The sequence below is a fragment of the Nipponia nippon genome, unplaced genomic scaffold (genome assembly GCF_047370975.1).
Source record: "Nipponia nippon isolate SJK-2023a ecotype South Korea unplaced genomic scaffold, ASM4737097v1 scaffold_2, whole genome shotgun sequence".
NCBI classification, from domain to species: domain Eukaryota; kingdom Metazoa; phylum Chordata; class Aves; order Pelecaniformes; family Threskiornithidae; genus Nipponia; species Nipponia nippon.
The window spans coordinates 127,577,694-127,605,367 of record NW_028262336.1 but is presented as its reverse complement, the minus strand read 5'-3'; the positions used below and the strand labels follow the sequence as shown (position 1 = coordinate 127,605,367).

The following is a 27,674-nucleotide window of genomic DNA, read 5'->3' as shown; positions in this document are numbered from 1 at the left end:
GCACAGGTGGCCAGTGCGACCCTGACCTTGACTCTGAGCAGAGCTTCTGCCTTACCAGGCTTAATCAGTCGGTCAGCACGGACCTGGCCCACCAGAAAGCCCCGCCAGACCCAGGGGAAGCCCAGGGATGTCCGCAAACACCCACCCTGCTGATGCAGACAGCAGACCCAGCATCAGGGACCTGTGCTGTGATGGGAGGAGAGGACCTGTCCTCGGTGGCTCACACGTAACCGCTGGCCTGGGAGGGATACGTTTGCCTTCAGAGGGTGCCACAACACGTAAGTGTAAATATTAACTTAAAAATGAGACAGGAGCAAAGCTGGAGATGGGGTGATCGCAGGGGAACGGACATACCAAGGTACCAAAGCCCATGTCACAACCCTCTCCTGCTGGTGCGTGCTGGCTGTCTTCAGCGTCCATCCTCCAAAAGAAACATAAAAAAGCTTATTTTTGTGTTGCTCATGGAAACTGAGCGACATAAAAGGAAACGAATCCCCAGTGCAACTGCCAGGAGAGGGCATTACAGCCCCAGGAATGGGCAAGGACCTGCCAGGAAAGCTCGGGAAGATCCCTGCTGACCGTGTTCAAGCTACGGGTGCTCCTCAACCATGAGCTTGGGAACCCACACTTGGAAGTCTTCTGGGTGCTGCTAAAAATGAGGGACTCGGTAAAAGCATCATCTGCATGGGGTGCTGCAGTTTTCCCTGCAGCGTGTGATAAAGAACATCTCTTATCGGTTGTACCTACCAGCGTATTGCTGCTTCTACCCCTAATTCCCCCATTTCTCTCCCAAATAAACTAATACCCTGCAGTTACACACAGAATAACTGTTCCCACTAGGATTTAGCTGCCACTTCACTCTGTCTGGCTCGGACCTGAAGGTGTGCGTTCCCCAAAACTTCTCCCCATCTTTCCTCCTCTCCTCCCTCCATAGATCGGCTGGTCTAACCCAAGGCATCACCCCTCCCTATAAACCCTACCCCAGGTCTCCTCTGCAGATGATGAAAATGAGGCGTTGGGAATAGAGAACTGGGGCTGGGAGGTATTTTGCAGCCAGCACATCTTGACCAGGACCACTGCTGAAGCTCATCTCCTTTGTCTGCCTTCCCACACACAGAGCGGAGCGGGTCCTTCCTTTTCTCTATTTAAAAGGTGCAGCCGTGAACCCGCTGCGCGCCCAGGAGCAGTGGGCGAGAGCACTGCTGAACATCGTATTCGGCTGGTTCGGACCCACAATGGCCAGGCACCAAGGTTTGAAAGGGTGACCCATGCCTGGGCCAACTTCATTAGGGGCTCCTAAGTGGAGATGTGCTGAGACCTCAGTTTCATAGACATGATGATTAAAGGCTGAAATCTTCAGAATTACTTATCTGACTCTCCAAAACTGATTCAGCTATTAAATAAAACCCCAACCCACTGATTATTTAAGTTTGGTTAGGAATTCGCCTTTGACAAAAGCTCTCTAGGGCTCTGAAGAGCCTTCAGATGAGTTAGACTTCACTGGTATCAATGTCAACCATTTCTTAAAGCCTTGAAATCATTCATTGCCCAACATCTCCCACCCACAGCTACTGCTGGGCAGTTCAACCAAGTTCATCTGAAGGGAAGAGACCTCCAAGACAGAAAGTCCCCCCAGAAATCATGGAAAAGGATAGCTAGTCAGAGATAGACCGTGCATCCTCCATGGAGCAGGAGGCAGAGCCACCAAACACCAACCCCGTAGCAATTTTAGGGGCACTTTCGGGGGTATGCTGCCAGGATTATAAGTTTGCCTGGTACTCTGCTTTGTGAACCTTCAGAGGAGGTGGTGGTGGTCCAGTTAGATTTCCTTTCTCTAATGGGACAGGGACATCCAACATGGGATGCTACCACATCACGGCAAAGAGAATCGCCCACAATCCCAGCCCGTCGGGCTGCAATGTTCCTTTTCCTCAAGTGCCGGGGCCCCTCATCTTCACAAAAACCAGAGAAACGGGTCTCTGCTCTGGCTTTCCTGAAAAAGATCTGTTGGAAAGCAGTCTTCAGCTAGAGCATCTGTTCTGGGCAGAGGGGATTTTATGAAGTAACATCAGTTGCCTTATTCTAGTTGGTTATGTTAAGTGCCCATGCGAGGTGTTCCCCTTTCTTCCAGCGCCCTCTCTAAAACCTGGCTCAGCACCCAGCCGACTCGCGAGGGCTTGGCAGAGCTTCTCACCGCTCCTCGTCGCCACGTTCCCCGCAGGCTGAGCTCAGAAAGTCCTCTCAGCACTGGCGTGGGTTTCTCGGACTTCAGAGTAAAACACCCAGGTCAGACATTTTACGAGCAGGAGATGAACTGCAGGAGGGTTGTGGTGGCTCATGCGTCCTCCACGAATCACGATGCCCCTGCTCCCCGCTGCCGTGAGGCACTTGAGCAAACAAGTACGTAGGATGATAAACTCCTGCTCTTGTCACCAGCTGATCCCACAAGAAAAAGCAATGCTGGGGAAGGTGGTTGTAAGTACCTACTCCACACCCTCCTGATTTCCTCCTCCATACGCCGAGCCTCAGACACCAAGCTCTAACTGGGGAGAAAACAAGCATCCAGGAGGCAACAACTTCCCTCACCAGCCAATTCCTCCTCTTCCTCCTCAAGCTGTGGTCTGGATCCTGCTTCCAGACTGCCGTTTGTCAGAGCATTAACTACATCTGAGTGGTAAAAATCACACTTGCTACAACACCTTTTAGCGTAGTCGCTGCTCGATCAAATAACAGCCAATTAATCTAAGACAGATCAGAAACGCAACCCCTCCTTTAAGCACCCCGACTCAGTTCTGCTCTGACCGCAAGCGTCGCTGAAACAGCAAGTGAAGGAGAACGACGTAATTTATTCAGGTTTTATTTAAGGTTTTAGTTTTGTTTTTAAAATGGCTGAGCTGACCTCGCACATTAAACAAACCCAGCACTACAGGAGAGCTATGCCAAGTCAGTATGAAGAGAAACACGTTATCTAGCTGATTTTAAAACGGCAACAGCCTCTGTATTTCCAGGTGGGACATGACACAAAGACATCTGCTGGCAGGTCAAAGCTGCGGTCAGAAACCTGCAGGTGCAGAGTGACAAAGTCTTCTTTACAAACACGAGACCAAAGGCCGGTGGCTGCTGACACGATCCCAAAGCAGTGCTGATGGTGAAAAGATGCCGTACCGACGCTGCAAGGCGAGAGGGATGAGCTGCTCGTCATCCACAGAAGCCTGTGTTAAATTTGCTTCTGCCGTTTCACATACATACCCGCAAAATTTGGCCTCTCTTCAGTTCCTTGGCACGCCAAGGCCATCTCCTCCGTTCTAGCTCCCACTTTGCCTTTTCAGCTGAATTTCGTCATTTTTGCGAACCTCCTGGATTAGCTCCAGCTCTCTCAGCACGGGCTGTGACTCAAGGCCATATTGCTGCTCCCATCTCCACTTCCAGCACCTCTTCCTCTCCCGGGCTCCTTTCTGCTCTCCTCCTTCAGAGACCTTGCTGCCTTGAGATGCCTGAATTTCCTCAGCAATTGCGCAGTTGAAGTTTTAACCTTTGCTTCATCCTACCCTAGCACCCCTTGGACCCAGTCCATCTTCTGCAGCTCTTCCCACCGCTTCTCTGCAGGCATCCATTTTGGCAGCGAGTTTCTGGCCCGCTCCCATCTGCGTTGCTGTTCCGTTACTGTTGGCTATTCCCTGTCAAAGTTCGCAGCTGCTTCTCTAAGATCCCGTCTTTGACATTGTGAGCTGTCATCAGCAACGAACGATGAGATTCTAGAGCATTAATTATCCATACGCTTGATGCAGTTGGGCTTACGACCCCAAAATACATCTACAGGCTTTCTATTACTGTTGAAATAAGAAACCATTAAAAAGTCTCGTTATTTTACGGTGGGAAGATGGAGACTTCACCTTTAACAATTTTAACATTGAAGATGTCATCATCCACTGTACAAACGGATTATGCAAGCTCTTAATTAGGAACGAGGTTCAAAGAAATCCTATTCTTGGACTTCGGCCTGGACCAATGCTACTGTCCGCCAAGGACGGTAGGCTTTAAGGAACCAAGCACCTACGTACAGGCCATTGCAGTCCACTCTTGCACAATCCTTTGCTGCAAATGTGCCCTACTTATACCAGCCCGCGGCGGTTTGAGAGACAGATGGATTAGGATACTAAGAGAGATCTCGGCTAAGAAGCGACAGCCTTTTACACACCTCACATTTCCGACCGGGCAACATTTTGGCACTTTCTCAAAACCAGGCCCCTGAAAAGGGGCATCAAGTCGGAAACAAAAAGCTGCGGCAACCCCAGTTGCTTCGCAAAAGAGCGGCTTTTGTGTTGATGTGGTGTTTACCCCCCAAGCCTCTTCTCAAGCCCTAACCAGATTGTTTAAGTCAAGTAAGTGTCTCCATGGAAACCTCCTTACTCCAGGAGCCTCCTTGCTGGAGAAAACCACACACCCCTTTTGTTCAAAAGGGGAACGCAGTTTGGTAGGAGCTTAATGCCTGTTTAGAGAAGAGCCTGTAACAACTCATCAGCCAGATTTATATCCTTTAAAAACACATCCATTTGATTAAGATATTTCAGGGATGGCTAAAGGTGTGCTATTGCTGCTGCACCTAAACTAGCAAGTTCTGCCATCCCTTCCATCCCTGCCCTGGCTCTTCGCTCTCAGCATCACAGCCTTCTTCAACGCATGCAGGGCTCCGCGTAACCCTCTCACACACAAACTCGTGGCCCCGATGAGCTCCAAATCAATCATTTGTTTCAAGAAAATCACTTCTGGTATGGGATTGCTGACATCCCTCAAAAAGGAAGCCAATTTTCAGAAAGGATACTCAAACAATTGAATATTTCATGTTCTAATATAGAAGAGAGACTAATATTAATAGGCAAATATATAATTAATTAAGGGCTGTGATTAAAAATGGTTTCAACTCGGGCAAATCAGTTCAGAGTATGTAAAAAAAAAAAAAAAAAAGCAAAGCCACCGAAGTTCTGTAGTTGGAGTCGCTTTCAAATCACAGCAGAGCCAAGATGTTCTCAGGAAAATAAGCCCCAGAGGTTAATTTTTAAGCCAAAGTCTTGCTATTTAAGCACTCGCTTTAGAGAGGAAGGTGCCGTAACGGGCTATGTGAAAGCTAACGCAGGTGCCGACGCCGGGTGATGCACAGATGAAGGGAGAGAGCGGAGGAAAGGATGTATTTCAGAACAACCACCAAAAAAATCATCCCATTCTCCTAAGCTTAAGGTAGTTAAAAAATTTTTTACGATTCTCTGAGAACATAAAAGCATGACATGCTGGGTAACTTGAAAGTAGGTCCAGGCACACCATAGCAGTTGCCTCCTTTTTTCACCCATCACAAGTGGGGGAAAAAAAAAAAGCCTGGGACAAGACGACACACATCTATGGCCAGAGTCTTACAGCTTCCCACTGGAGAACGAAAGGCTTTTGGCAAACCCCCTCTCAAGCAGCTAACAGAAACCAGTCAGGACCGGTTCCAAGTGGAAGTCAATGAGACAGAAGCACATCACTAGCATAAGAAGAGGGATAAACAGTCATCCGTGTCGATTCCTTCCCATTATGCAACAGAGAATCCAGGAGAGTGACTTAAACACGTACAAATAACCTTTTCTACCTCTTTTGGGGAAATTTAGCAGAAATCCTGCTGCAGAAAAATAAGCTCACATGTGTGCTCACAGACAGGGCATACCTGTGTTAAGGTTCTCTTCTCAATGGGATGGAGAGGGGGAGGGAGTTAAGAAGTCAAGAGACATTAAACACATTTGCAGATTGGATTTAATCCTGTGCTGTCAAAAAAAGTAAATTGTCAGATCTGTAAGACTAGAGGCATATGAGATTTTAGATCAAGATCCAGCCCCTAATTCCTTTCTTCCCACATATGCCATCTTGAGACTTGCAGAGGAAATCTAAACAAACTCCTTATCAAAGGGAATTCTTCAAGGGTAGTGGCCTTCCATTTCACCATCTCCACCTAAGCTGCAAGCACAGGAGCTCATCAATAGATCACATCCCTCTCCAGGTTGGCAGCTTTACTGTTTTGCCCAAGGAATTCATCCTTCGATACCACCTTTGAGAGGGGAAACCTCACAGGGAGATGAAATATATATACACAAAGGGAGAGAGGCTGCAGATTTTGGCAACAGACTTCAGCCTTGCGTCAAACAGTGACCACCCTGCTGCGCAAAAGATGGCAGAAAGCACCACAGAAGCAAAAGACCTCACAAACTCTATCTACAGCCGGTAAAACTAGTGTAAGAGCTGTCATGTACTGTGGAGCGAATCGGAAAAATATATTTGAATTAAAACCCAGGTGCAGGGAAGAAAGGGCTGAGCCAGCAGCAGGTCTGAGCAAGAAGCAGGAATGAGTTTCTGAGCAATAGAAGTGCTTTGGAGAGAGATGAGAGATTACTCCAGAAGGGGTTTAAATTCACCCCATAAATGACCAAAGCAGTACAGGGAAAGCAGCTCCCCCAGTTATCATACAGATCTTTTATCGATTTTCTCTATGTGTAAAGTTACTCCCTTGAGAGCCACTTGCTATCCCAAAGGACTACAGAAGAAGGGGTGAGAGACAAGGTTCTATCACTTCATCCAACACATTCAAGCACCTGCTGACGATACGAACAATAATCCCATCCGACAGAGTTGTCCAGTGACAGTGAATTCTCCAATCCTCCCTCAGCCCTAAGTTAAGAAACACAGCAGTCATTTTATTTAAAAAAAAAAAAAAAAAATCAGTATACATTTGAACATAAGCCCAGTGTTTACAACCAATCGCTCTAGCAGTTCCAGGTTTCCTGTTGTTTTACAGACTATTAGCAACCAAAGGAATCAGTAGCATAAAGAAACCACTATAATTTCAAAAAATTAATGTCCCCATGTCTCCAAGAAAGCAGCATCCACGATCAGTTTGTTTTCCATTGGACTTGCTCTAAGAAACAAGAGTTTGCAACATCATTTTGCAGGCAAATCTTATCTTTATAATAGTAATTGCTCTGTTTGCTTTATCACACAGGGCAAGGGTCTCTAAGAAGCCTCACAGCGCTGATAAAATAACCCTAAGAGAGCTCTCTGTCAATTTTTCCTGTGATTTACCTTCTAGAACATCAGAAATGTTTGAGATTTGTTTAACTAGTTGAGTTGAAACTAAAGGGGGAGGGGGGGTCCCAATTCACATAATCTGGCAGAAAGATCATCCAGGAATTCAGTTCTCCAACGGCTGCGGGAAGCACACAGAGGCTTTCTCCATGCTCCTCGAAGCACCCAGCAGTGCTGTAGGAGGGATGCGTATTCACGTCCTCGTTCCCCTTTCAGTTGTTACAGCTGTTCACGTTTCTGCTGCCTGCTTCCTTCCCTCCTCAAGTCATCCAAAGCAGAGAGCAGCCTCAGTGGTGTAGTAGCAGCTTGCCAGAAGCAGAAGTCCAGCCAGCAAAAGATTTAATTTATTAAGATAAACATGGTCTAAGGCTCCACATTATTTTTAAAAATAAACACAGTAAGAAATATGAAAACAAACTGGCTTCGCTACACGCAGGTCAGGTTCAGATGTTCTCAGAAGGATCTTCTCAACCATACAAAATACTTTTCCCCTCTCATCCCCATCACAAGGACGGAAAGACAGTTCACCAGGTAAGATCGGCAATGTCCCTGTTGCGTGCCCTTCCACATTCAGTGAAAAATACCTCTGCCACCCTTCAGGGCAGATCAAAGTTTTAAGAACAGCCCTGTGAAGAAGGAGCAGAAGGGGAGAGGGGCAGGTAAATCAGTCTCTAAAATGAACATCTAAAAGTCTTGACACGACGGCTGTGTTGACTCCACCACTTTAATGGTTGTTCTTGGCTGCCTCTTTAGCTGCAATAATCAGAGGAGTGAGACTAGATAGAGGCTTTGCAATTTTCAGGAACTGGTGCTAAGAAGAAGAAAAAAGAAAAAGGGTTACGTTTTTCAGAACATGCCCCTGAAGTCTGGTGGCTACTCAAAATATTGGCACCTAGACCCATATGAAGTCTAACAACCTACTCTAATATCTGAACAGGTGAAACCAAAAGGTCTGTTACCACCACAAACTTTCGGGGCTTGCCTGAAGTGATGAACAGATTTGCACCCAACACATGCTAAAGTCTCCAACGTTTGTACATGTTCAAGACTAAGCAAAACTCAGTGAGTTGCAGGACTTTGTAATTCCCCCTGAGGAATTATAAAGTCTTGCAAAATCTATAGCGAAATTCTGTGTGGGAGGAAGGAGTACTAAAAACAACCTGTGCAGCTCAAACACAAGGCACAGGGCTTCCTGCAGGAATCACCTCTCATTTCTCTCTTCCCTGTTATGGCAGGACTCATGAAAGCATTGCCTTGGCCTTCTACAGATATCAGATGTTTGCAAAGCAGGTGGAACTTAGGAGAGCAGCACAGAGCTTACAAGACAGAACCATTCAGTCACTCCCCTGTACAAGGTGCTCTGTTAAGTAAAACAGTATTGATTATCAAAACAGCTCTCAGATGAGAGTGAAGGTATGTAGGGCAAGTTCAGAAGCTGTTCTGAAAATAAAAAGCAACTATATCCCACAGGACTTCTGAGCACCAGAAGGGATCGATCAGCCAAGGCAACATGCTTCAAAGATGGGGGGGGGGATATAAAATCCAGAGGCTAAACCATAGTTAAAACCAGGCAGAAATGTTACAGTCGAAATGTTCTCGTGCTCCAAGGACCAGAACATTACTGCTCTCTTATTTTGGGGCTGGAAAGTCCAGAAGAAAAAGTGATCTTTCAACTACCGCCGTTCTGCCGGTGATTAATGCTTCCTTACAGTCTCAGAAGGCAGCAACATATTCCAAACTGAATCCACTAGACAAACTAGTGGAAAGAAAGGAAAACATAAAGGGGAACTCTCTCACAGCTGAGGTCTGAGTGCCTCTGATCACAGATTTATTTTACAAAGAACTACATTTTCCACCCCCATGCCAAATTTGACAGAAGGAACGCGCGAACCACTCCTCTCATTCGTGTTGGTAAAAAGCCTGGCAGCTTGGCCCTCCCCTTTCGCCAGGAGTTCAGACTCAGACACCAGGTTTTCAGTGAAATAACTGATGACAGGGTGATGAGGCACTGGCACAGGTTGCCCACAGCAGCTGTGGACGCCCCATCCTTGGAAGTGTTCAAGGTCAGGTTGGACAGGGCTTTGAGCAACCCGATCTAGTGGAAAGATGTCCCTGACCAGGGCAGGGGGGTTGGACTAGAGGATCTTTAAAAGGTCCTTTCCAACCCAACCCATTCTACAATTAAGATATCTCACAAGCTTTGTTCCATCACCTCTGTAAGGAGTAGTATCTGGCAAAATGTGGTAACGCCAAACTGCTCCAGTTAATGCAAGCCACGCGTATTCCAAAGAGTTTTGTTATCCTTCCACAAGAAGGGAGACAGCCAGAACACCCGATAACTAGAAGCTCTCCTGCTGTCCAAATCAGAACAAGCATGGCCAGCCATGACAACACATACAGATGTCAGGGCCAGCTGTGTGAAGAAGCCACGGGAATTAAGGGGCTCAGCATTTGGCAGGCCTGGGGCACAGCTATTATTTGAGGCTGGTTACAGAACATGCTGCACAGCTGCTGCTAGTAGCAAGTACAGCATAAAAAGGGAGTAGTCTGTTAACGCTTTGTTATAGATTTAGTTTTTTTTTCCTGGCAGGTTACCTTAGCTGTGCTTGTGCCTTCAGCTGATGTAGTATTTAAGACCCCAAACAAGATCTCTCCATAAGCCTGGCCTCACTCAGGATTGCATGATGACATTGATTCAGCCCTGTTCCCCATCACCTACCTGTAGCAGCTCTTTCGCAGAACCTCTCTTTTCCACATCCATTTCAAGACAGCGATTTAAGAAGTCTCGGAATATGGGTGAAAGCTTTTCCGGATTCTGCAGTTCTGGAGTCCCATTAGTAGCAATGAGATACAGGGCCTAAAGCAAAAACAAGCACCAAAGAAAGAGGAAGTTGCGAAGGTTAGATTCCATCTCTGGATTACAGACACACTAATTTCTCTTCTCCCTCCTCCCAGTTCAATGGGGAGGAAAACCCCCCCACCTTATCAGGGTGACTAACCAATGCTTAAGTTTCTGCAAACAGAATAGCTGCCAGCCCTGTTTTTATGTGGATGGGATCCAATCCTTTATTGTTTTACCCTCGTAATCTGGGTTTGGATCCTGCAGCCCTCTCAAGGGATTAGGAGGACAAAAACAACATTCCAGACTGTGTTTACATAGGGAAGTTAACTGGCATGACTGTACCAGTGCTAGACTCCTGCAATAACTATATCCTCATGGGAACGTACCCCTGAATAAATACGAGATTTTGTTCTGTCGGTACATTGCCTGAGTGCACAAGGCCTAAAATGTCAATACTACAAAGATGCAGTTGGCTCCTTACAAAAGATGTCCAGCAGACCCTCAAGCAGCTTTTAACAACGTGCAGAAAGAAGCAGATTTGCTACTGCTTGGGGATGAAGCATTCACAAACACCCCCCCCCTTTGAGAACCAAGGAACTCAGAATTCATCCATTTCAGGATTTCATGCAAGAAACTTCCTGGATGGATTTTCTAAGGAAACGGAAATCTGTCAGAGACTTGTTAATATGCAGGCCCTTGGAGCACATCACTCAGTACATCCCATGGGAGCAGACTGATCGCCTGGGAATTGGCACAAGTTGAGTTACATGAGACCAAAGTACTGTTACTTAACCACCCTCGTTAAACTCAACAGCCAGTTTCTTTCCTTTCACTCTTTGCTGCTGTTCTTCTCTCCCAAAAATCACTTCCAGTGCAAGAGATGGAGACAAAAGTTAAACAGAATTTTTCTAGATCCCTTCATCCTGTGTGGCTGAGGGAGAAGCCATAAACCTGGCTTATATTAAGAGCAGTTACATCCCTACAAACTGACAGCATCTCCCCTTCCATTAAAAACTAAACAAGGGAAAGACATCAGGAGACTTAAGCCCTGTCTGAAGGCTTATTAAGCTTGTGGCTTTATTTGGAGCATGCAAGGAGGAACAATCTGCCAGTAGGAAAAAGCTCCATTTATAGAATAGTATCGTGTCATGCTTTTGAACTTAAGGAGAACTCTTCCCCACTCACAGGGCGCAAGGATTCAAGAAGTCAGCTGCTTTGGTGCCATCAGATACTCTTTCTGCCTCTATCAGCATCTCCAGAAAGTGGGAAATTATGAGTGTGCATGATCTAACTCATCAGAGCTGACCAGAGGGTCTGCAACAGGAAGAACCCACACCTCTGCTACCCTGAGCAAACTATGGCTTTTAACTAAAACTATCTTAATCTTCTTACTGCGACACCTAAGGAGATACAGGGCTGCAGGTGGTGAAACCGCACTGGAGGCTTCACCTGCCTCCTTTAGAGCCTAGTTTCATCAGCAGGCTTAGCGAAGACCCGGGGGCAAAAGATACTCGCTTACTCTCAGGGGGTTCTCATTGAGGTAGGGGGGCTCTCCTTCAATCATCTCGATGGCCATTATCCCCAGCGACCAGATATCCACTTTGGGCCCATAGGCTTTCCGTGTCACCACTTCAGGTGCCATCCAGTACGGGGTCCCCACCATGGTGCTGCGTTTGCTCTGCTCGGGAGTGATCTGGGCACAGAAGCCGAAGTCAGCTGGAAAATTAAAGGAGGGGGAGGGAAACAGGCACAAAAATCAGCAAGTTTGTCCAAAAACAATGCTTACTGATGCCAGAGCTGTAGTACACGTTACCCTGCTGCACTCTCTGGTGCGTTGCTGCTGCAGCTGTGAAAGGAGGAGTGGTTTTGTGGCTAATAATGGTGTTGAGAGGTAAGTTTCTAAATCTGACTCACTGAGGCCATGAGGATTACACAGTTGCTGACTTGTCTGTGTGAACGATGGGCATCGGTAAATAACCGTATAAGGATGTTGAGACACTTGACTGTGTTTGCAGCACTATGCAGCTGTAATACACTATGTAATATATGGTCTAAAGACTGTTCCTGGGTAGGTGAAAACAGAAATTAATGCAGAGTCTGATCTAGATACACTCCCCAACCCACATACCGTGTTGTCTGGTGATATTTTCAGTCCCAGAGATATTACTTCCCCAGTAGACATACCATCCCTCAAACAGGATTTGCTTTACAGAGCAAACAGTGTTCAGAATAAATTTAAAGTACTTATACTGATTATTTTCTTCAAACAGACAGAAAGATGGAGAGCCTTCACACAAAGATTGCTGGGTCCTATGTCTTATTTGTATTTGACTTACCAAAAGAAAACTAATTCTGTTCTTGTGAGCCCAGCAGAATCAACACAGCAAGAGACACTGTCCATCCTGACCCCCTGTGGCACCGCGGGTCTAATTTTAGGCAGAATGATGAAAATTAAACTGATCCCTAGCTGAGTTTTCAACAAGGGTAACAACCAGGAAAGGTACATATGGTTCATAAACAGAGCAAATTTCCAGCAGAGCCAATAAGCAGCCCAGGTCCAGAAGGTTACTGCATCATATCCACAGGGACTTCTCTAACTTTAAACTACAGCCCGGTTCCTGCATACTGTGCTCAAGGAAGTTATTCCAAAAGAACAGAGCACTTTGGCCCTGATCAACTATTCAGCGCTAACACTCCGGAGATCTGACTGTACCAAAGTCCATCTTTAGCCTAAAAAGCAATTATGTGCAAAAAAAAAAAAACCCACCTTCTTACTCAGCATATCTGCACTGTGTGAATTTTGAGTCATATCTGCTGTCACTGCTGACAAAAATAGATTTATTTATGCTTGTTGGGTGCTAGCCAACAGAACTGAGAGGAAGAGAAAAGGAGCACAATTCTGTTAAAGCTATAGGTGGAAGATAATCATTCACTAGTTTCCAGACTTCTCTCTGCGTGGGCAACGACAAGCACAACAGCTACCTTAGCACCTGAGGGGCAGAACAGTCTCAAGGTCTTCATTTCGGGTGATAACACAAGGAGGAAACAACATTTAGAGTCCAGTCTGGGTTGGCGTTGTAAGATTAAATGTTTTCTAGTTACACGGTTTTCGATTCTCCCTCCACTCCCCCTGCCCCCCAAGTACCTGCAGTATTTTCCAGGCTGAAGAGATCACTCACAAATAAAGACTTCTAGCCCTACACCTTCAAACTGAGCTTTCTAGACTGGTGTAGCATTAAAATACTGCTTTTTAGTCCACAAAAACAGATGGCCCAAAGCTAAACGAACCCCAAACCTCACTTTGAGTCTCATATCAGTTCACAAGGACTCGTGCTTGCCAATCTCCATGAAAGCCAAAGCCACAAAAATACCTATAGGAGCATTTCTACAGCCTCTTCATCACCACAGCATCAAGCATCTCTAACACCCATCTCCCCAACAGGCCTGGCCCATAGCAGATAACAAGCCTGGGTTGATAACTCAAGTCATCACCAGCAACGTTCCCCACGTACTTAGTTTGACAGAGCCATCCATTCCCAGCAGGATGTTGTCACTCTTGATGTCTCTGTGAATAACTTGGTTTGAATGGAGGAATTCCAGAGCTTGGAGACACTGAAAAATAAAATAATTGAGATATTCTTACTGTGCATGAAATTATTCACCAGTCGTAATTAGTCACTTAATGGACTCCAACAAAGTGCATTTGGAGTAGCAAGGGCTTAGTGTCTTAGCGTCTTTCATGTATCCAGTATGTGCAGGGCTACAGAGAGATATCCCACTGAGATCAGCAGGTCCTAGGAGGACAGGTTAGTCCCAAAAGACCTGGAGAACACGCATAACCAAGGAGATTCCAATCCCATTTTGCATTCCAGTCCCCCCTCTAGGGTGAAACATAGGAGGCTTGCGTTAGGATTGTATGCTGCAGCCTCCCAGATGAAATCCATCCTTTGAAAGAATGACTGCTGTGTTACAGAAGCTGGAGACAGCCATTCCTGTGGAGCCAGTGACAGGTCATGGAAAGCCCGTGTCCCCTTCCCAATCACAGCTCCCTCCGAGCGCGCGTGCCACTTTACCTCTCGGCACACAGCTGCGATTTGTCCTTCATCCATGCAGGTCTCTGTCACAACATCTGTTAGGGAGCCTCCTGCCAAGTACTCCATGACCACCCAGAGCTCTTCTCCTACAAGGTAACTGAAAAGCCAAAACCAGATTTTAAAATCAGCAAGTATGAGCATGCCACCGCTTACCTAGCCAGAATGCACCGGGTTTTAAAGCTGTCTTAGAAGTGCAGAGAAACCATGAGACTTGGGCAGCGTATTTAACAGTACTGGGGCACCATGTACTTGTGGCACTTTCTGTACACAGGAGGATCTGATCACAACCTGAATGATCAGAGGGAAGGCAGAGTGCAGAAAGTCGAGGAGAGAGGTAATGGAAGAGCAGGCTACAAGTTTCCTGGCCATAAAAGCAAGGCTGAATTTTTCTGCCATGGAAGGGGCCCAGAATAAGATGCAGGCCTGACCTTACAACTCCTGCTGCCGCTGGGAGAGAAGGGGAAGAGCCGAGTCAAGGATGGGGCCCAAGCATGCAGCCTGGACATTTGGCACACAGCGTGGCTTTTGAGGGGCTCTGGCATCAGAAGAGGTGGCTGGGGGCTGCTCCGTTACTACTGGCATCCTGCTGTCCTAAGCCACTGCCTCCTTTGCCTAGGCCCAGGGACAATCCTGGGTGACACAACGGATGGTTCCCCATGAACAACAGAGAAAGAACACTTTTTTTATGCATAATGCATTTGAAAATTACCTCAATCTTTTTCATGCTACCAAACCAGTTTGGGATTTTGTCTGAAAAATTCAGAACTGTTCATAAGGGCAAATGAGAACATCTTGCTGGATACATTAGCAATTCTAAAGATTTAAAATAAAAAAGGAAAGCCCAAAAAAAGGCAGGTCTTGTTCAAAAAGGCCTGTAGGAAGATGGAGAGGGGACAGCTGAGGTGAGGGCAAGTTTTCTCAGCCATTTGGAGTATTATTCTCTGCTGGGAGTTTGTGTGCTCATGTCTAAAAGCAGAAGACCTGGGATGAAGACTTCCACATTAACTCATTTAAAAAAAAAAAACAAACCAACCCAAAACCAAACAGCAAACCCAAACCACCAACCACTTCTGCCTTTTTGGACCCATCTGGCAAAACATCAACACAATCTTCTATGACAGATATATCAGGATGACACATTCCTGAAGGAAGGAATCATCAGCTCGAAAACCCACCTTCTCAGCCTATCCACCTATTTTTAAAGTGAGTGGACAGATGAGTCAGGAGAGAGGGCAGAGAATCTAATTAAAAGCTTCTGCTGGCATTAGAGTTCATCAAGCAGATGTTTGCTTTGCTCTGAAACACTGATGCTACTGAAGAGTGAATAGTGAATTTGCTAGGAGCCAAAGGCAAACAGCAGGACAGGTTCTAGGGAACAATTGGCTAGAAAACAACAGTGAAGGAGAAAGAAGTTAAGCCCAACTTGGCATGGAAAGTAGACAGAGATGAGTGAGACATGACCGGAGTGGGCAGGAGATAGGCTTTGACCCCAAAAGGACACGCTGCCAACATCTGAGCTCATGAAAAAACTCCCCCCAAATAAGAATTGTGGTCTGAGCTGTGTGACAGAAGTGTTACAGTTACGGAAAGATTTTAATATTAGAGATAAAGATGGTATCTTTGTTTGGTGATGCTGAAGACTATGCAGGGAGGCGGAGTCTGGAGTTTCTTCCAGGATACACAGCCCAACGGCACAAGGCTATGCTCCTGGAGCAACCAGGTCTCCAACTCCACTACAGAAGAGAAGCTGATGCACTGGCAGTTTTTTCCGCAGCAGAGACCCCAGCAAAAACCAGTATCACCTGCACAGCAGCCCTTCAGAGTGACAGGGGAGCAGCAGAATTGCTTTTAGAAGTGCTCCTGCCAACTCTGCAGGTCATCTACCTTCTAATGGGCTCCGAAAGCCACTCCACCCACACCCTTCCTTCCTGTCCCTGTGCTGTTGCTGCTTCTTCATCGCTCCTGCCAAACCAGGCTCTCTCCAGATTTTACCAGCACCCTCTCAACAAAGTGGACATCGCAATGCTTACCTTCATCACCACTAGCACCCTCTGCAGCCCAAATCCACTTGGCTGTAAGAATGGGAGCAGAATGGGCTCCACTGCTCCTAGGTGACAATCTTAGGTTGCACATGCTGGGAGCAAGCTGGTATCTCTCCACAGCCAAAAGGGATGGAGCGAGCCAAGAACCACACTGTGAACCAAAGCTGTGTCATGAGCAGCCAAAGGCATGTGCCAAGACCCAGGCACCTCAATAATGGATAGATCTGACATAACACTCAGGGAGGTGGAACTAACGGTGGCTCCCCACCAGCTGCTGCCAAGCAAACGTCATTTCAGAAGACTGCGTGGTGCCGTCTCGGGGATCTTTTCACTCTCTTGCTGCAGCAGAGGCCGGTTTTAGTCACTGAGCTGCCTGCTGTAGGCGTGCCTCAAAACCACTCTCTCAGCAGTTCCAGAGACACCACCAGGAAGTCCCTACACCTACACGCTGCTCTCCATGTGACGTCAGGCATAGCATGGTGTGGCACCTTGTCACCCACAGTCACCTTTCAAAACAAGGCTGGCAGTAAAACCAAGCTGATGAAAGTCTTTGAGGAAGAAGGAGGCAGTCTACAGCTTCCTCTTCACCCATCTGCAAGAGCAGGTAACGTCTGCTCCTGTAAGCTGTTCCTCTGCCTCCGCTTAGAGACCTCAGGAAGGTGTCCACCAAGCCCTTCCTATCACAAACCAGTCAGTCATAGTCCTTTTTTTATTGATAAACTTTATAAAATTTGGTTTTGCCCAGAAGAGCATAGTCATTCATTACAGATTTCTGCACCAGTAACACGCCTCCAACATGGAAACATGAAGTTAGCCTGGAAAGAAATCCGTGTTTTCTTGTAGCATGACTGTCATACATCTTCAGCTTTATTCCTTGACCTTCTAGCCCTAGTTGAGTTTGGGGTTGGGGTGAGGGTAACAGTGGCTACCACTTTAAGTGAGGATTTGTGGGGTTTATTAGGTTAAGGAAAGTTCTTCAGAAAGAAACCAAAGGGCAGGAGTTTGCTTTGCCTAACAGTGGGGATCTGATGCCTGTGTTTAGATGCCTGAGTTTAGAAGCAGGGCTGTGAGGGCCTCTTTCACACAGTAGAAAGAAACTGGCACCTCCAGAAGGTAATTCAGCACAAGCGGCTGCTTGTCTGCACAGGAAAACTAGTGTTGCTGTCTTCAGAGCCAGATGCTTCTAAATTCAGCTCCTAAGTACAGCTGAATTAGGCCATGTCACTATCTTAAATGTCACAGCACACCTTTGTGCAACACTGGCCACTTACACTGCAGCAGAAGAGCTGTCTTAACCACGAGCAAGTAGGCCACGCAGGTAGGAGAGGATAAAGCACAGGAAACCCTTGCATAAGGGCAGGAGCTGAGGCAAAGAGAAGCAAGAGAGCTGGTTTATACCCATGACTATCTTGCAGCTCCCATTAGGGACTCAGAAAAGCAGACATTGCCAAAAACAGAACAGCAAAAAAGAAACCAGGTCCCACAGTGGCAAGTGCATCCTTCCTCGTCCTTCCTTCTGCAACAGCGGTAGGCAGAAGCCAGCCAGTGGCGTTCAAATATCAGCTTAATTCAGCACTCGGGAAGCAAACAGGCACATTAGGCCAGGCAGGACGGACGCAGCCCCCCAGCAACAGGATCCTGCAGTTGCAAAGCTGAAGTGGCATAACAGGCACAAGAACCCCCATGTTCATCCTAGTTGCTGCTCTGTCCATTTGCAGCACTCAAACAAAAGCTAATCCCTCTGAAAAAGATTAGTGAGAGAAAGCGGAGGACAAAAGCAGCAGTTTTTGTTGCTGGAAGTCTGAACAAGACAGCAGGACGTGCAGCTGCCCTACAGCTGGGATGTACTGGCTAGACAAGGCAAGTGCATGTACTCAGCGATGCTCTCTCTAACGGGAAGAACGTGTCTCTCTAACAGTTTTGCCACAACAAAGCCTCTCATCAGCCAGGAGAAATGAATAGTTTCAGCCCAGATTCAATTCTTAACTCTTCTTTACCACTTGTTTCATTTTACACAGGTTATATCCGTCTGCTCTTTTAAAAAGAGGGCGTCTGCCCAACGTCACTTCCCTGTGCCCGCATCCCTTCCACAAAATTTCAGGAGCAGACTTTCTGTCCCTTCAACAAAGTAGCTCTTTATAGCCATGCACAGGACACAGCACCGTATAAATTCAGCATCACAAGTGATGCTGCAGTATTCAAGAAGTACTTTTTTTGGCTAAGACATTAAAAGCCTGTTAAAGAAACAGCTGATAAGATTTTGATATACATGCAGAGCAAATAAGCGTGCAAATACTCTCTCAGATTTCCCAGAGATTCTAGGTCACATCCCTCCATTGCATCTTCAAACAAAACAAGCTGCCAAGATTAAAGCCTGCAGCTCACCCTGTCTAAGCACCCTTTACCCTACAAAAAGCCAAACCTGTAGTTCATCAGGTCCGCTGGATTCCGACGTGAGTGCAGCAGACTGAAAATCTTGCTGCAGCTCGACTGGAACTAGCTGTATCTTTAACATCAGGTGAACGACACAGGCTTGACACAACGCACCGATGTTATGTCGATGGTGAATTCAAGCCACCATGCAATGCTTCTGCCTGCTAGGCTTTCAGTACGCCCCAGATTTCAATGCTGATAGTTTGTGACTGTTTCCTGGAATTCAAACAGGGGAGATGCAAGAACTTCTTGCACTTTCAAAGGCAGCTCCCTACCCCCAAAGAAGCACATTTACCAGTTACTCTTTCCGAAGCAGACAGCCTCCAAACAGCTGATGATGGCGGCACTGCTACCATCACCCTTACGTACAGCATTAACATCCTGTGGGGAAGAGCTCTCACAGCCACGTCTGTTTGCAGACTTGGGCATTTTACTGCCTTGAGCTGTAGCGACCAGAATTTTCACAGCTACACATGTTTATTTTAAAAACAGCTTATGCTGAGAGCAGCAGCCACTGTGCTGCTTGCTTCTGCTCTGTTATTGTCCTAGTCCAGGGGACATCAGCTCAAGAACAAGCAGAGCAGGTCTGTACATAGATAAGCTATTAGGTGCAGCTCTTGCGGTAAGGAGAAGCAGGGATTCAAGGAGCTGTCCCATATGGATGTAACATATCCAAGGCCGAGCAGGCGTGCCACAGCATGCGTAGGAGCCCACAAAGCCCAGGTTTGAGCAGGGAATAACCCTCTTCCCTCTGTCTTCCAAAGGGTTCTTACGTCTGTGCCTGGTCTCCTTTCCTCCCTTATTCACAGCTGTAAGAAAGCAGCCTTGCTTGGTTAAGTGTCGCGCGTCATTCGCCCTCGTCACTGTTACGCTACTGTGCGGAAAACCTCAGTGGACAGCCACGGGGACAAGATTGCCATCCAACCCTGGAAAGGGTGTGCTCCTCCGCAAGCAGAATGTCAGCATTGCTCAGCAGAAGAAAAAAAAAAGGAGGCAGAGGAAAGCAAATACAAATAACACAGTTCGAACTATTTCTGTTTCTCCTCTAGTAGCAGGAAGGAAACAGCTTGTTGTGTCAAATTTGGCAAAGGAGAGAGCTGCAAAATGGAGTCCTGACAGCATAGTGCTAATGCCTTTGCTGCCAGCAGCTCTAAAGAGAGCCTAGATACCCCATTAACACCGATTCAGACACCTGTTTCTCCTAGGATATGGAGAGAGACCACCGCAAGCCACCCACACCCCAACACTGCCACATGCATTAAGCAAGGCAAGGTTGTCCTATACCTGCATTAAGCTGAGACAGGATCACTTAAGGCCCTCGCTACAAGAAGGCCATGGAGGGGCTGGAGCGTGGCCAGAGAAGGGCAATGAAGCTGGTGAAGGGTCTAGAGAACAGGTCTTACGAGGAGCAGCTGGGGGAGCTGGGGGTGCTCAGCCTGGAGAAGAGGAGGCTGAGGGGAGCCCTCATCGCTCTCTGCAACTGCCTGAAAGGAGGCTGCAGCCGGGGGGGGTCGGTCTCTTCTCCCCAGGAACAAGTGACAGGACAAGAGGGAACGGCCTCAAGCTGCGCCAGGGCAGGTTTGGGTTGGATATGAGGAAAAACTTCTTCACCGAAAGGGCTGTCAGGCCCTGGCCCAGGCTGCCCAGGGCAGGGGTTGAGTCCCCATCCCTGGAGGTATTTAAAAGCCGGGTAGACGTGGTGCTTAGGGACGTGGTTTAGTGGTGGGCTTGGCAGTGATAGGTTAACGGTTGGACTCGATGATCTTAAGGGTCTTTTCCAACCTTAACGATGCTATGAAGACAGTGACAAGGAAGTGTTTTCCAGAGTCCATTTGTGTCAAATCACGACATACCTGTCCAAGTAGTTGACAATGTTGGGGTTTTTGTTTTCCCTCATCACAAGGATTTCGTTAATAATCAGTTCTTTTTTGGGCTGCTGCTGCAAATTCATCTGTTTGATCGCAACCTGCAGTGAAGAAAGACCAAGCACAGCATTATTACAGGAGTCCTCTAGAAACCTGCCAGTACCATCGTCGATTATTTTAGTCCCATGTTCACGTGAAGCGGGAAAACACTTTTTCATCGTGGATTGCTCAGCCATTTAGTAACTCTGTGAGTTCCTGCAGCCAGTCCATTCCCACACGGGCTGGAGGATACTTAATGCCAAAAAGGACAAGGGGAATTACTACTTTCATACTGGACCTTTATGTCACAGTTGGATAGCCACCTCCATCTACAGCTTCTTGGTAACAAGAAGGAAGAGATCCCCTTACTCTAGTATGGGCGGGTATACCAAAAATGTTTTATTTCTTAAATGATTCTTATTAATTTTATTTTGTATTGGATGTTTCTGGAAGTTTTTTGGTGCTTTTTTCCTGCTCCCGTGCAAATTTCTGCTTCTACAAATCTACAGCAGGGCGCCCATGCATGGAGGGGGTAAATAACGTAGCCTAAGCTTAGTACTTCGAGGTGGTAATTCTATTTCTTTCTGTCACAGCAAGACCTGGGGGAAAGAAGCACCAGTGTTTAGATAAAAGGCTGAAAATAAGTGAATTGGATTCAGCTTTATCCCTAGTCACACCTGAAGGGCAATAGGGATGGATTTGTCAGTTGTAGCCCTTTGGCTTAGTAGCTTTCTGCCTGCTTCAGGATACCCACTCTGCATGTATATATGCAGAAAGCAGGAGGGTACAACATGTTTTTAACTCTTACGTTCAATTCTCCACACTACCAGTACTTCGTGAGAGCACCTGGCCCTCAAACAAGCCTGCAAACCAGTAAGACTACTCAGCACAGCAGGAGGCAGAAACACTTCCATAGACGTTACAACCCAACTGCATCTGGTACAACATTTAGGCAAAGGGAATGAAATGTAATTATGCCTTTACAAAACTGCTACTTGCAGAGAACGAGGCCCAGGCGAATGGAGGGGAGCCAGTAACTCCAGCTCACAAAAGCAAGGATTAAAAGAAACAAGCCACAGAGTGCCAATATAGACAGGTACAAATAGCATTTTGATAGTATAGCAGGGGAGACTATAGGAAAATCCCAACACATGAGAAGGCAAGAACAGACAGACACCATGCTGTTTTTCCACAGTATTTACAAGGGCTGCCAAACAGTACTTAAAGAAGACAAAAACAAAAACCCCATGCTGCTCTTTGCGCAAGACCAGAGAGGAGAATGAAAGATGAAGAAGAGAGGGAAGGCATTTGATGCAGATAAAGAAATCCCAGAGCAATACTGAAGGAGCTTCAGAGAGGCTGCTGTATCTCCTCACTCCTGTTCAGAGGTAGACCCATGGTCCAAGTGCATACGGGGGTATTTTCCTTATCTAAAGCTGTCCCGTGCATTAAGATACAAAATAAACAGCTGCAGTTATACTAGATAACCATCATCAGTGAAAATCTTCAGTATTCTTAACCCTGGGAGCTGCCCAAGGCTCCTGTATGGTGCAAAATAAAGGAGTTTCCTTCCAGTGCTTCCAAAATGTGTTGCTGTTCACTGAGCTCCTGAGCTCAAAGGATCGGTAGCAGCACACTTCACAGAAAGGAACAGGTCAACAGCATGCCAAGGTTACAGTGATTCCAAATGCAGATTTAAAAATCCAGGGCCCGATCACACTAGTGTAATGGGAATGATTTAAAAGTCTGTTGTAATATAAGGGTTCAAATATTCACATGGGAGTCACCAAAGGGGTCCAGAAAGAAAGCAGAAAACCATCAGAGGAGTTCCTCCTCCTATAAAATTTCTCATTGCTTCAAAATGCATGCAACACCCCTTCCTCAGAGGCTTCAATTAAACTGTATTAACTCTTCAGGAACTAGAAAAGCAGGTGAAGGAGTTTCAGCAAAAAGCACAGTTATGAAATTTACTGGTGGATAACCCTGACATTGTACAAATGCAAAGTAGACACGCATTGCTGCAGACTTCCATAAATATATTTGGAATAATGCATACACTTTCCTCTTTAGAAATCCTCCATCTAGCAGTAATGGTTTCCACAGATGCTGCATATCCGTCACTACTAGTTTATTATGCATGCAACACGCAGGGCACTTTTCAATATTTGGGGGGGGAGGGGGGGGGGGGGGGCGGAAAGACAGCCAGGCCTTCCTTGTCTCTCAGTTCAAGGGCAGAAAGCAAGCGGGCAAAGGGTGGGAGAGGAACTATTTCTATGCAAGTCAACTAGTATAAGTGTAGGAAGCAAAGGAGCAGAGGGCATATAAAAGAGTTTAAATGGGGACAGGCAGGAATCCTGGGGATGAAGAGAGAAACTTCTACTGAGGAACTACCCAGTCTGAACATTTGCTTCCAGCCTTTGTGGTCACAGAAAGATTCTTTACAAATATGAAATGATTCCGGAATCAAAACTTGGGAAATAATTTTTTCCAGTTCTCTGCTCAGACCACTCGACCATGCCTCATTAGTAAGGAAATAAATACCTCATTAAAAATAAGATGGCGTGAACCCCTGAAAGACCGTCTTTATTTTGTAGCATCAACTTGAACTTTTAGGACACAATCCAAAATCCACTACTGTGGTATTCTGGCAGCACTTACCTCCTGTCCTGTAGCTACATCCATTGCGGTGTAAACTGTACCTGAGGCTCTAAACAAAAGAGACAAAAGAAAAAATAATACGTGTTAGTGCCTCATAGCAAGACTGAGAGCTTAACTCATGCCCCTTCCCACTTGTCTCTTTGAAGTGTTCTCAGTCCCATTCCTTTTCATGCAATAATTCCAGTGGTAAATATAATCTGAAATATTTCTGAGCCGAGACTGCTGTTGGAGAAGAAGCCAGACAATTTATGGGGAACAAAGCTCCTAATACAGGACACCACGGTCATCCACAAACCCTTGCTGCTAAACCAGCAACCAGCTTGTAGGACCGTGAGCTGATCCCATCTAAACTGGCATGACTGCACTGCCCTGGCTTGCAGACTGCCCAACATGATTACAGAGCGGATAGGATCAGCTAAAGACAACAAATGTGGCATTTGTAGTGAGGGTAACGGGAGTTTGAGCCTCAGCACATGGAGCTGACCGCAGATCTCTCAGTGATTTGCACTGATTTGCCTCACGACAGCCTCTCGCCCAACCCCTATTTTCCCTCTACCCTGCTAAGAGGGGCACAACACCCACATCGAGGAGAGTTAATTGAGAAAGCAAATCTGTAATTTGAAGATTGTCTCGCATGGTGAAAATAAGCAGTTCCTTCCCTGCTTGCAGCTATGTTTAGCAACGTGATCATCTAATGACATATTTTCGTACATTAAAACACAATCACACAAAAACCCCAGTCCCTGTGACTCAAGACTTTGCCAGGAAAGGAGAAGAGCTGGGGGCTAGGGGGGTTGAACCCACCAAAACAACCAAACTCCCCCCCAAAATATAAAAGAAAACAAAAAAAAAAACCCAACCAAACAAAATAAACTCTCCAAAGCATCACCAACAGCTTTTCCAGCAAACTAACTTAGCCTGGTTTCAGTGCTTCCTTCTTAGCATAAGGAAAGGTACAGGACAGAGAAGGAGTGTGTACTAACCCTTGTCCAATCTTCTCAAAACACGTGTACTTCTTTTTTGGATCGCCCACGCTCACAATACTTCCTACAAAAAAAAAAAAAGAAAGAAAAAACCACCAAGAGGCTTTTATAAGTACTTTTTCATACAGCTATAAGAACCAACTGTACTTTAAGAGCAGCCCCACGGCCACAGTGAGCTCTGCCGAGCCTCGTGAACCACTTGCTAGAAATCCAGAGGCGCATGAGCACCAAGGAAGTCCTCCGTTATTTAAACACGTACCAGCTGCGGCATTCCCCTCTCACAGGTATTTCGCCTCAGAAATGGGGGAACACAGACATTAAGCACGTTTAATTTTCACCAGCAGCCGGTGACTGCGCACTGCTAGGCACGGGATGGGTATACGCAGACCTCACACATGTCAATACAATTATTTGCTGGAAACCTGCACCTTAAGGTCACCCGCAGCTTCAACACACTGGATGATCTAAGATGCCCCTGCACTGCAACGTCCTCTGAATTTGGAAGCCAGGGCCTCATTAATCTTAGAGCCAACAGTCTGTTGCAAACTTAGCAAAAGATTTCCCTACACCACGACAATTTCTGGCAGAATCATAGAATCATAGAATGACAGAATGCTTTGGGATGGAAGGGACCTTTAAAGGTCACCTAGTCCAACCCCCCTGCCATGGGCAGGGACATCTTCAACCAGATCAGGTTGCTCAGAGCCCCGCGTCCAGCCTGACCTTGAATGTTTCCAAGGATGGGGCATCTCCCACCTCTCTGGGCAACCCCTTCCAGTGCTTCACCACCCTCATTGTAAAACATTTCTTCCTTATACCTAGCCTGAATCTACCCTCTTTTAGTTTAAAACCATTACCCCTTGTCCTGTTGCAGCAGGCCTTGCTAAAAAGACTATCCCCATCTTTCTTGTAGGCCGCCTTTCTTGTAGGCCCCCCCAGAACAAAAGTAGTTTACGATGGTTCCATATCGGCAGCACCATAGCCATTACTGACCCAGTGACTGAGCTGAACAACTCAAGGGGGGAAGCTGGAAAGACCCTTCAGAGCCGAATCTCCCCTGGCCTGGCCTGGGCAACGCAGAACTGCTTTTCTAGGAACCCAACAGTCAGTGCAGGTTTTAGCAGCAGTTGCCACACGACTGCAGCATCTCTCTGGTTTTGGAGAGCAACCCGAGGCAATCTCAGCTCATTCTCCCCTAATGTGGCTGTTCAGCCAGAAGAAAAAGTGTATTACTGCATCCCTCGGAGGGAAAAGCACTTTGCCTGGTGTTCTGCAACACGAGGCGGTGAGGGGCTGCTCATGGATTTGGTATCCGCGAGGAACACAATGTTTTCTGTACGAGGGGAGGGAGGGAGGTCTCGGCACAAGGGCAGGCGGTTGGCAGGCTGCGTAGATGCGCTGGAGTCCTGCGAGTTGTCTGGCGGGTTGCCAAGGGGTAAACCGGAGAAGCTGACAAAAGGAGCATCACTGAAACCCAGTGATCCCTGATATTCATAACATCCCTACGGCAGGCAGGAATCGCACCCTTTTTAGGCTGAAGAAATCAGAGCCAACAATTCCTAGAGCTCAGCTGGGAGCAAGCCTCCCCTCGAACAGCACCAGGGTGGCTAAGAGGATCAAAGGATGCAGAGCTGCATCCGAGTTGGTGTTCGCAAGTCACTCAAGCTGCCAACATATGGTGCTGCTTTCACAGGGGTCTAGGGCTGAGCCTAAACAGATGTACATTAGCAAAGAAACTGCTCATGGTCATTAGGCCAAGAAATCCAGTAGCAAGCAGAGTAAGAGAAGGCTATTTTCAGACACCACTGGAGACCAGCCAAACTCACAGGGTTTAGGGCAGACAGAAGTAAAGGAAGGGAATATGGTGAAAGTTTGGAGAGGAGGGCGGGAAGACAAATCTGACTATAGAAACCCCACTGCACAATTACGGAAGCAGTGCTGTCGGCCCCGAGGACAAGCATTTCTGAACAAATGTTTGTAAATTTTCCCTCAAGGCTACAAGTTCAGACTGCGAGACAGGCAAATATTTCCCCACGGCAGCGACAGGGCAGTGCTGCAGTGACAAGAGGCAGTTGCCAGTCTTGCCCTGTTTAATGCTCTCATCTGTAAAATGGGTAACGTTTCCTACCTCCCCAGGAGTCAGGTGAGGATTCATTGATGTCTGCACCAATGCCGTGTTAATGCTAAGAGGTGGACATTCATCAGCTTCCTTTTAACCTCTGCACATCTTCAGTGTGTGCAAATATATATATGCTTTAAGATTTTAGCCATTTTATTCACATGTCAAAGCAAAACACGAAAGGGTTGCATGTCTTTACACTAGTACAACTCCACTGCCCTCAGTGGAAAAACATCAGTTTACAACAGGATTAAACTTCATTGTGTATTTCTGACTCGCCTACATCTAGAAGATGACACCTAACAGCGGCCACTGGACTTCACACACCCATGTATTTATTACAAAACCCCTCAATGCTGAAGAATCAGCTCAGCACTGAACACCACTTGCTGCAGCAAGGTGTCAGAAGGCACATCGGCCACCCGACACTCCTAAGAGTGGCATTTCCATTTCTCTCCATGACAGAACTGAGTGTATTTGTATTAGAATAGCACTTTTTTCCTGCCACAGTCCCTGCCTGCCCCACCTGGTCACAAAAACGGCTTGGATCCTTAATGATACAAAGGTCCGGCTAATTGAGTGAAGTTGCTGTTTTGAAACAATGGGTATGAATTTTCCAATAGCAAGCGGTTCCAGTTAACATGCCATCAGTTCAATTTAGGCTTTATTCAGAGGAATGAGGTACCCACATGCCATTTTAATTTCTTTTTTTTAAGTTATACCGTCAGGTCAAATTTCCCTTCATCTGCTACTAGTCTTTGCTTCATAAAATACAGACCTTTAGGGGTATACCCTCAATCGAGGAGACCAGCCTGACCATAGGGGTGCTAACACAATTTACATCAACTGACAAGCAAGGCACATATGTAATTAATACAGGATTAGCAGTTCAAAGAATTAGAAATGCTCTACCCTAATAAAAACTGGCCCAGGCTGAGGATAACAACCAGCTGCACAGAAGAGCTGGTTCAGCTGTTGGCTATGCCACAGCATAACCCAACAATACCAGGCAGCAGAGGAGCACTTTAGAAGACCCATGAACTGAAGGCAGGGACCGCTAAAGACACTAGGACACAACAGAGAGACATGTTTCTCTGAAACAACTACTAATTTGGGTACCCACACAATGTCAGGGCACTTAAAAATAACCAAGTCACTTTAAAATCATGGTATCGGGGAAAGTGGGGATGCATGAATGTTCTCTCCTTCTTTTAGACACAGTAGGAAGCTCTGCTCACCTTACCTCTAACATTTCAATATAATCATCCACGCTCCAGAGCTACAGAATATCAAGATGCGGAACAATCTCAGACTTCATAGTTAAGTAGATGTTACTTATTCAGCGCTTGTTTTGCAGAGCCTGAGGATCTGTAACTCCCCGGGGACTTCAGTTGGCATCACAGGTGCTCAGCTTACATTTATGCTCCCCCCTTACATCTGCCCCCAGTTTTGGCACACAGTCACAATGCAATGTCTTCAGTAAGGGATCTCA

General features: G+C 46.6%; 1 protein-coding gene across 9 annotated transcripts in view; it reads right to left on the bottom strand.

Moving 5' to 3' along the window:
- Window positions 1–2,864: 2,864 nt before the first annotated feature.
- The window catches only part of PAK1 (p21 (RAC1) activated kinase 1), a 106,280-nt gene continuing 81,470 nt past the window's right edge, over window positions 2,865–27,674 (bottom strand). For all 9 annotated transcript variants that reach the window (XM_087756646.1, XM_087756645.1, XM_087756647.1 and 6 more), the window contains 8 exons: window positions 24,064–24,127; window positions 23,081–23,129; window positions 20,372–20,484; window positions 14,023–14,140; window positions 13,462–13,561; window positions 11,469–11,665; window positions 9,827–9,964; window positions 2,865–7,918 (listed from right to left, as the gene is read on the bottom strand). In XM_087756646.1, coding sequence (XP_087612772.1) covers window positions 7,832–7,918; window positions 9,827–9,964; window positions 11,469–11,665; window positions 13,462–13,561; window positions 14,023–14,140; window positions 20,372–20,484; window positions 23,081–23,129; window positions 24,064–24,127 — 866 coding nt within the window. In that variant the 3' untranslated portion in view covers window positions 2,865–7,831. The remainder of the gene's footprint in view (window positions 7,919–9,826; window positions 9,965–11,468; window positions 11,666–13,461; window positions 13,562–14,022; window positions 14,141–20,371; window positions 20,485–23,080; window positions 23,130–24,063; window positions 24,128–27,674) is intronic.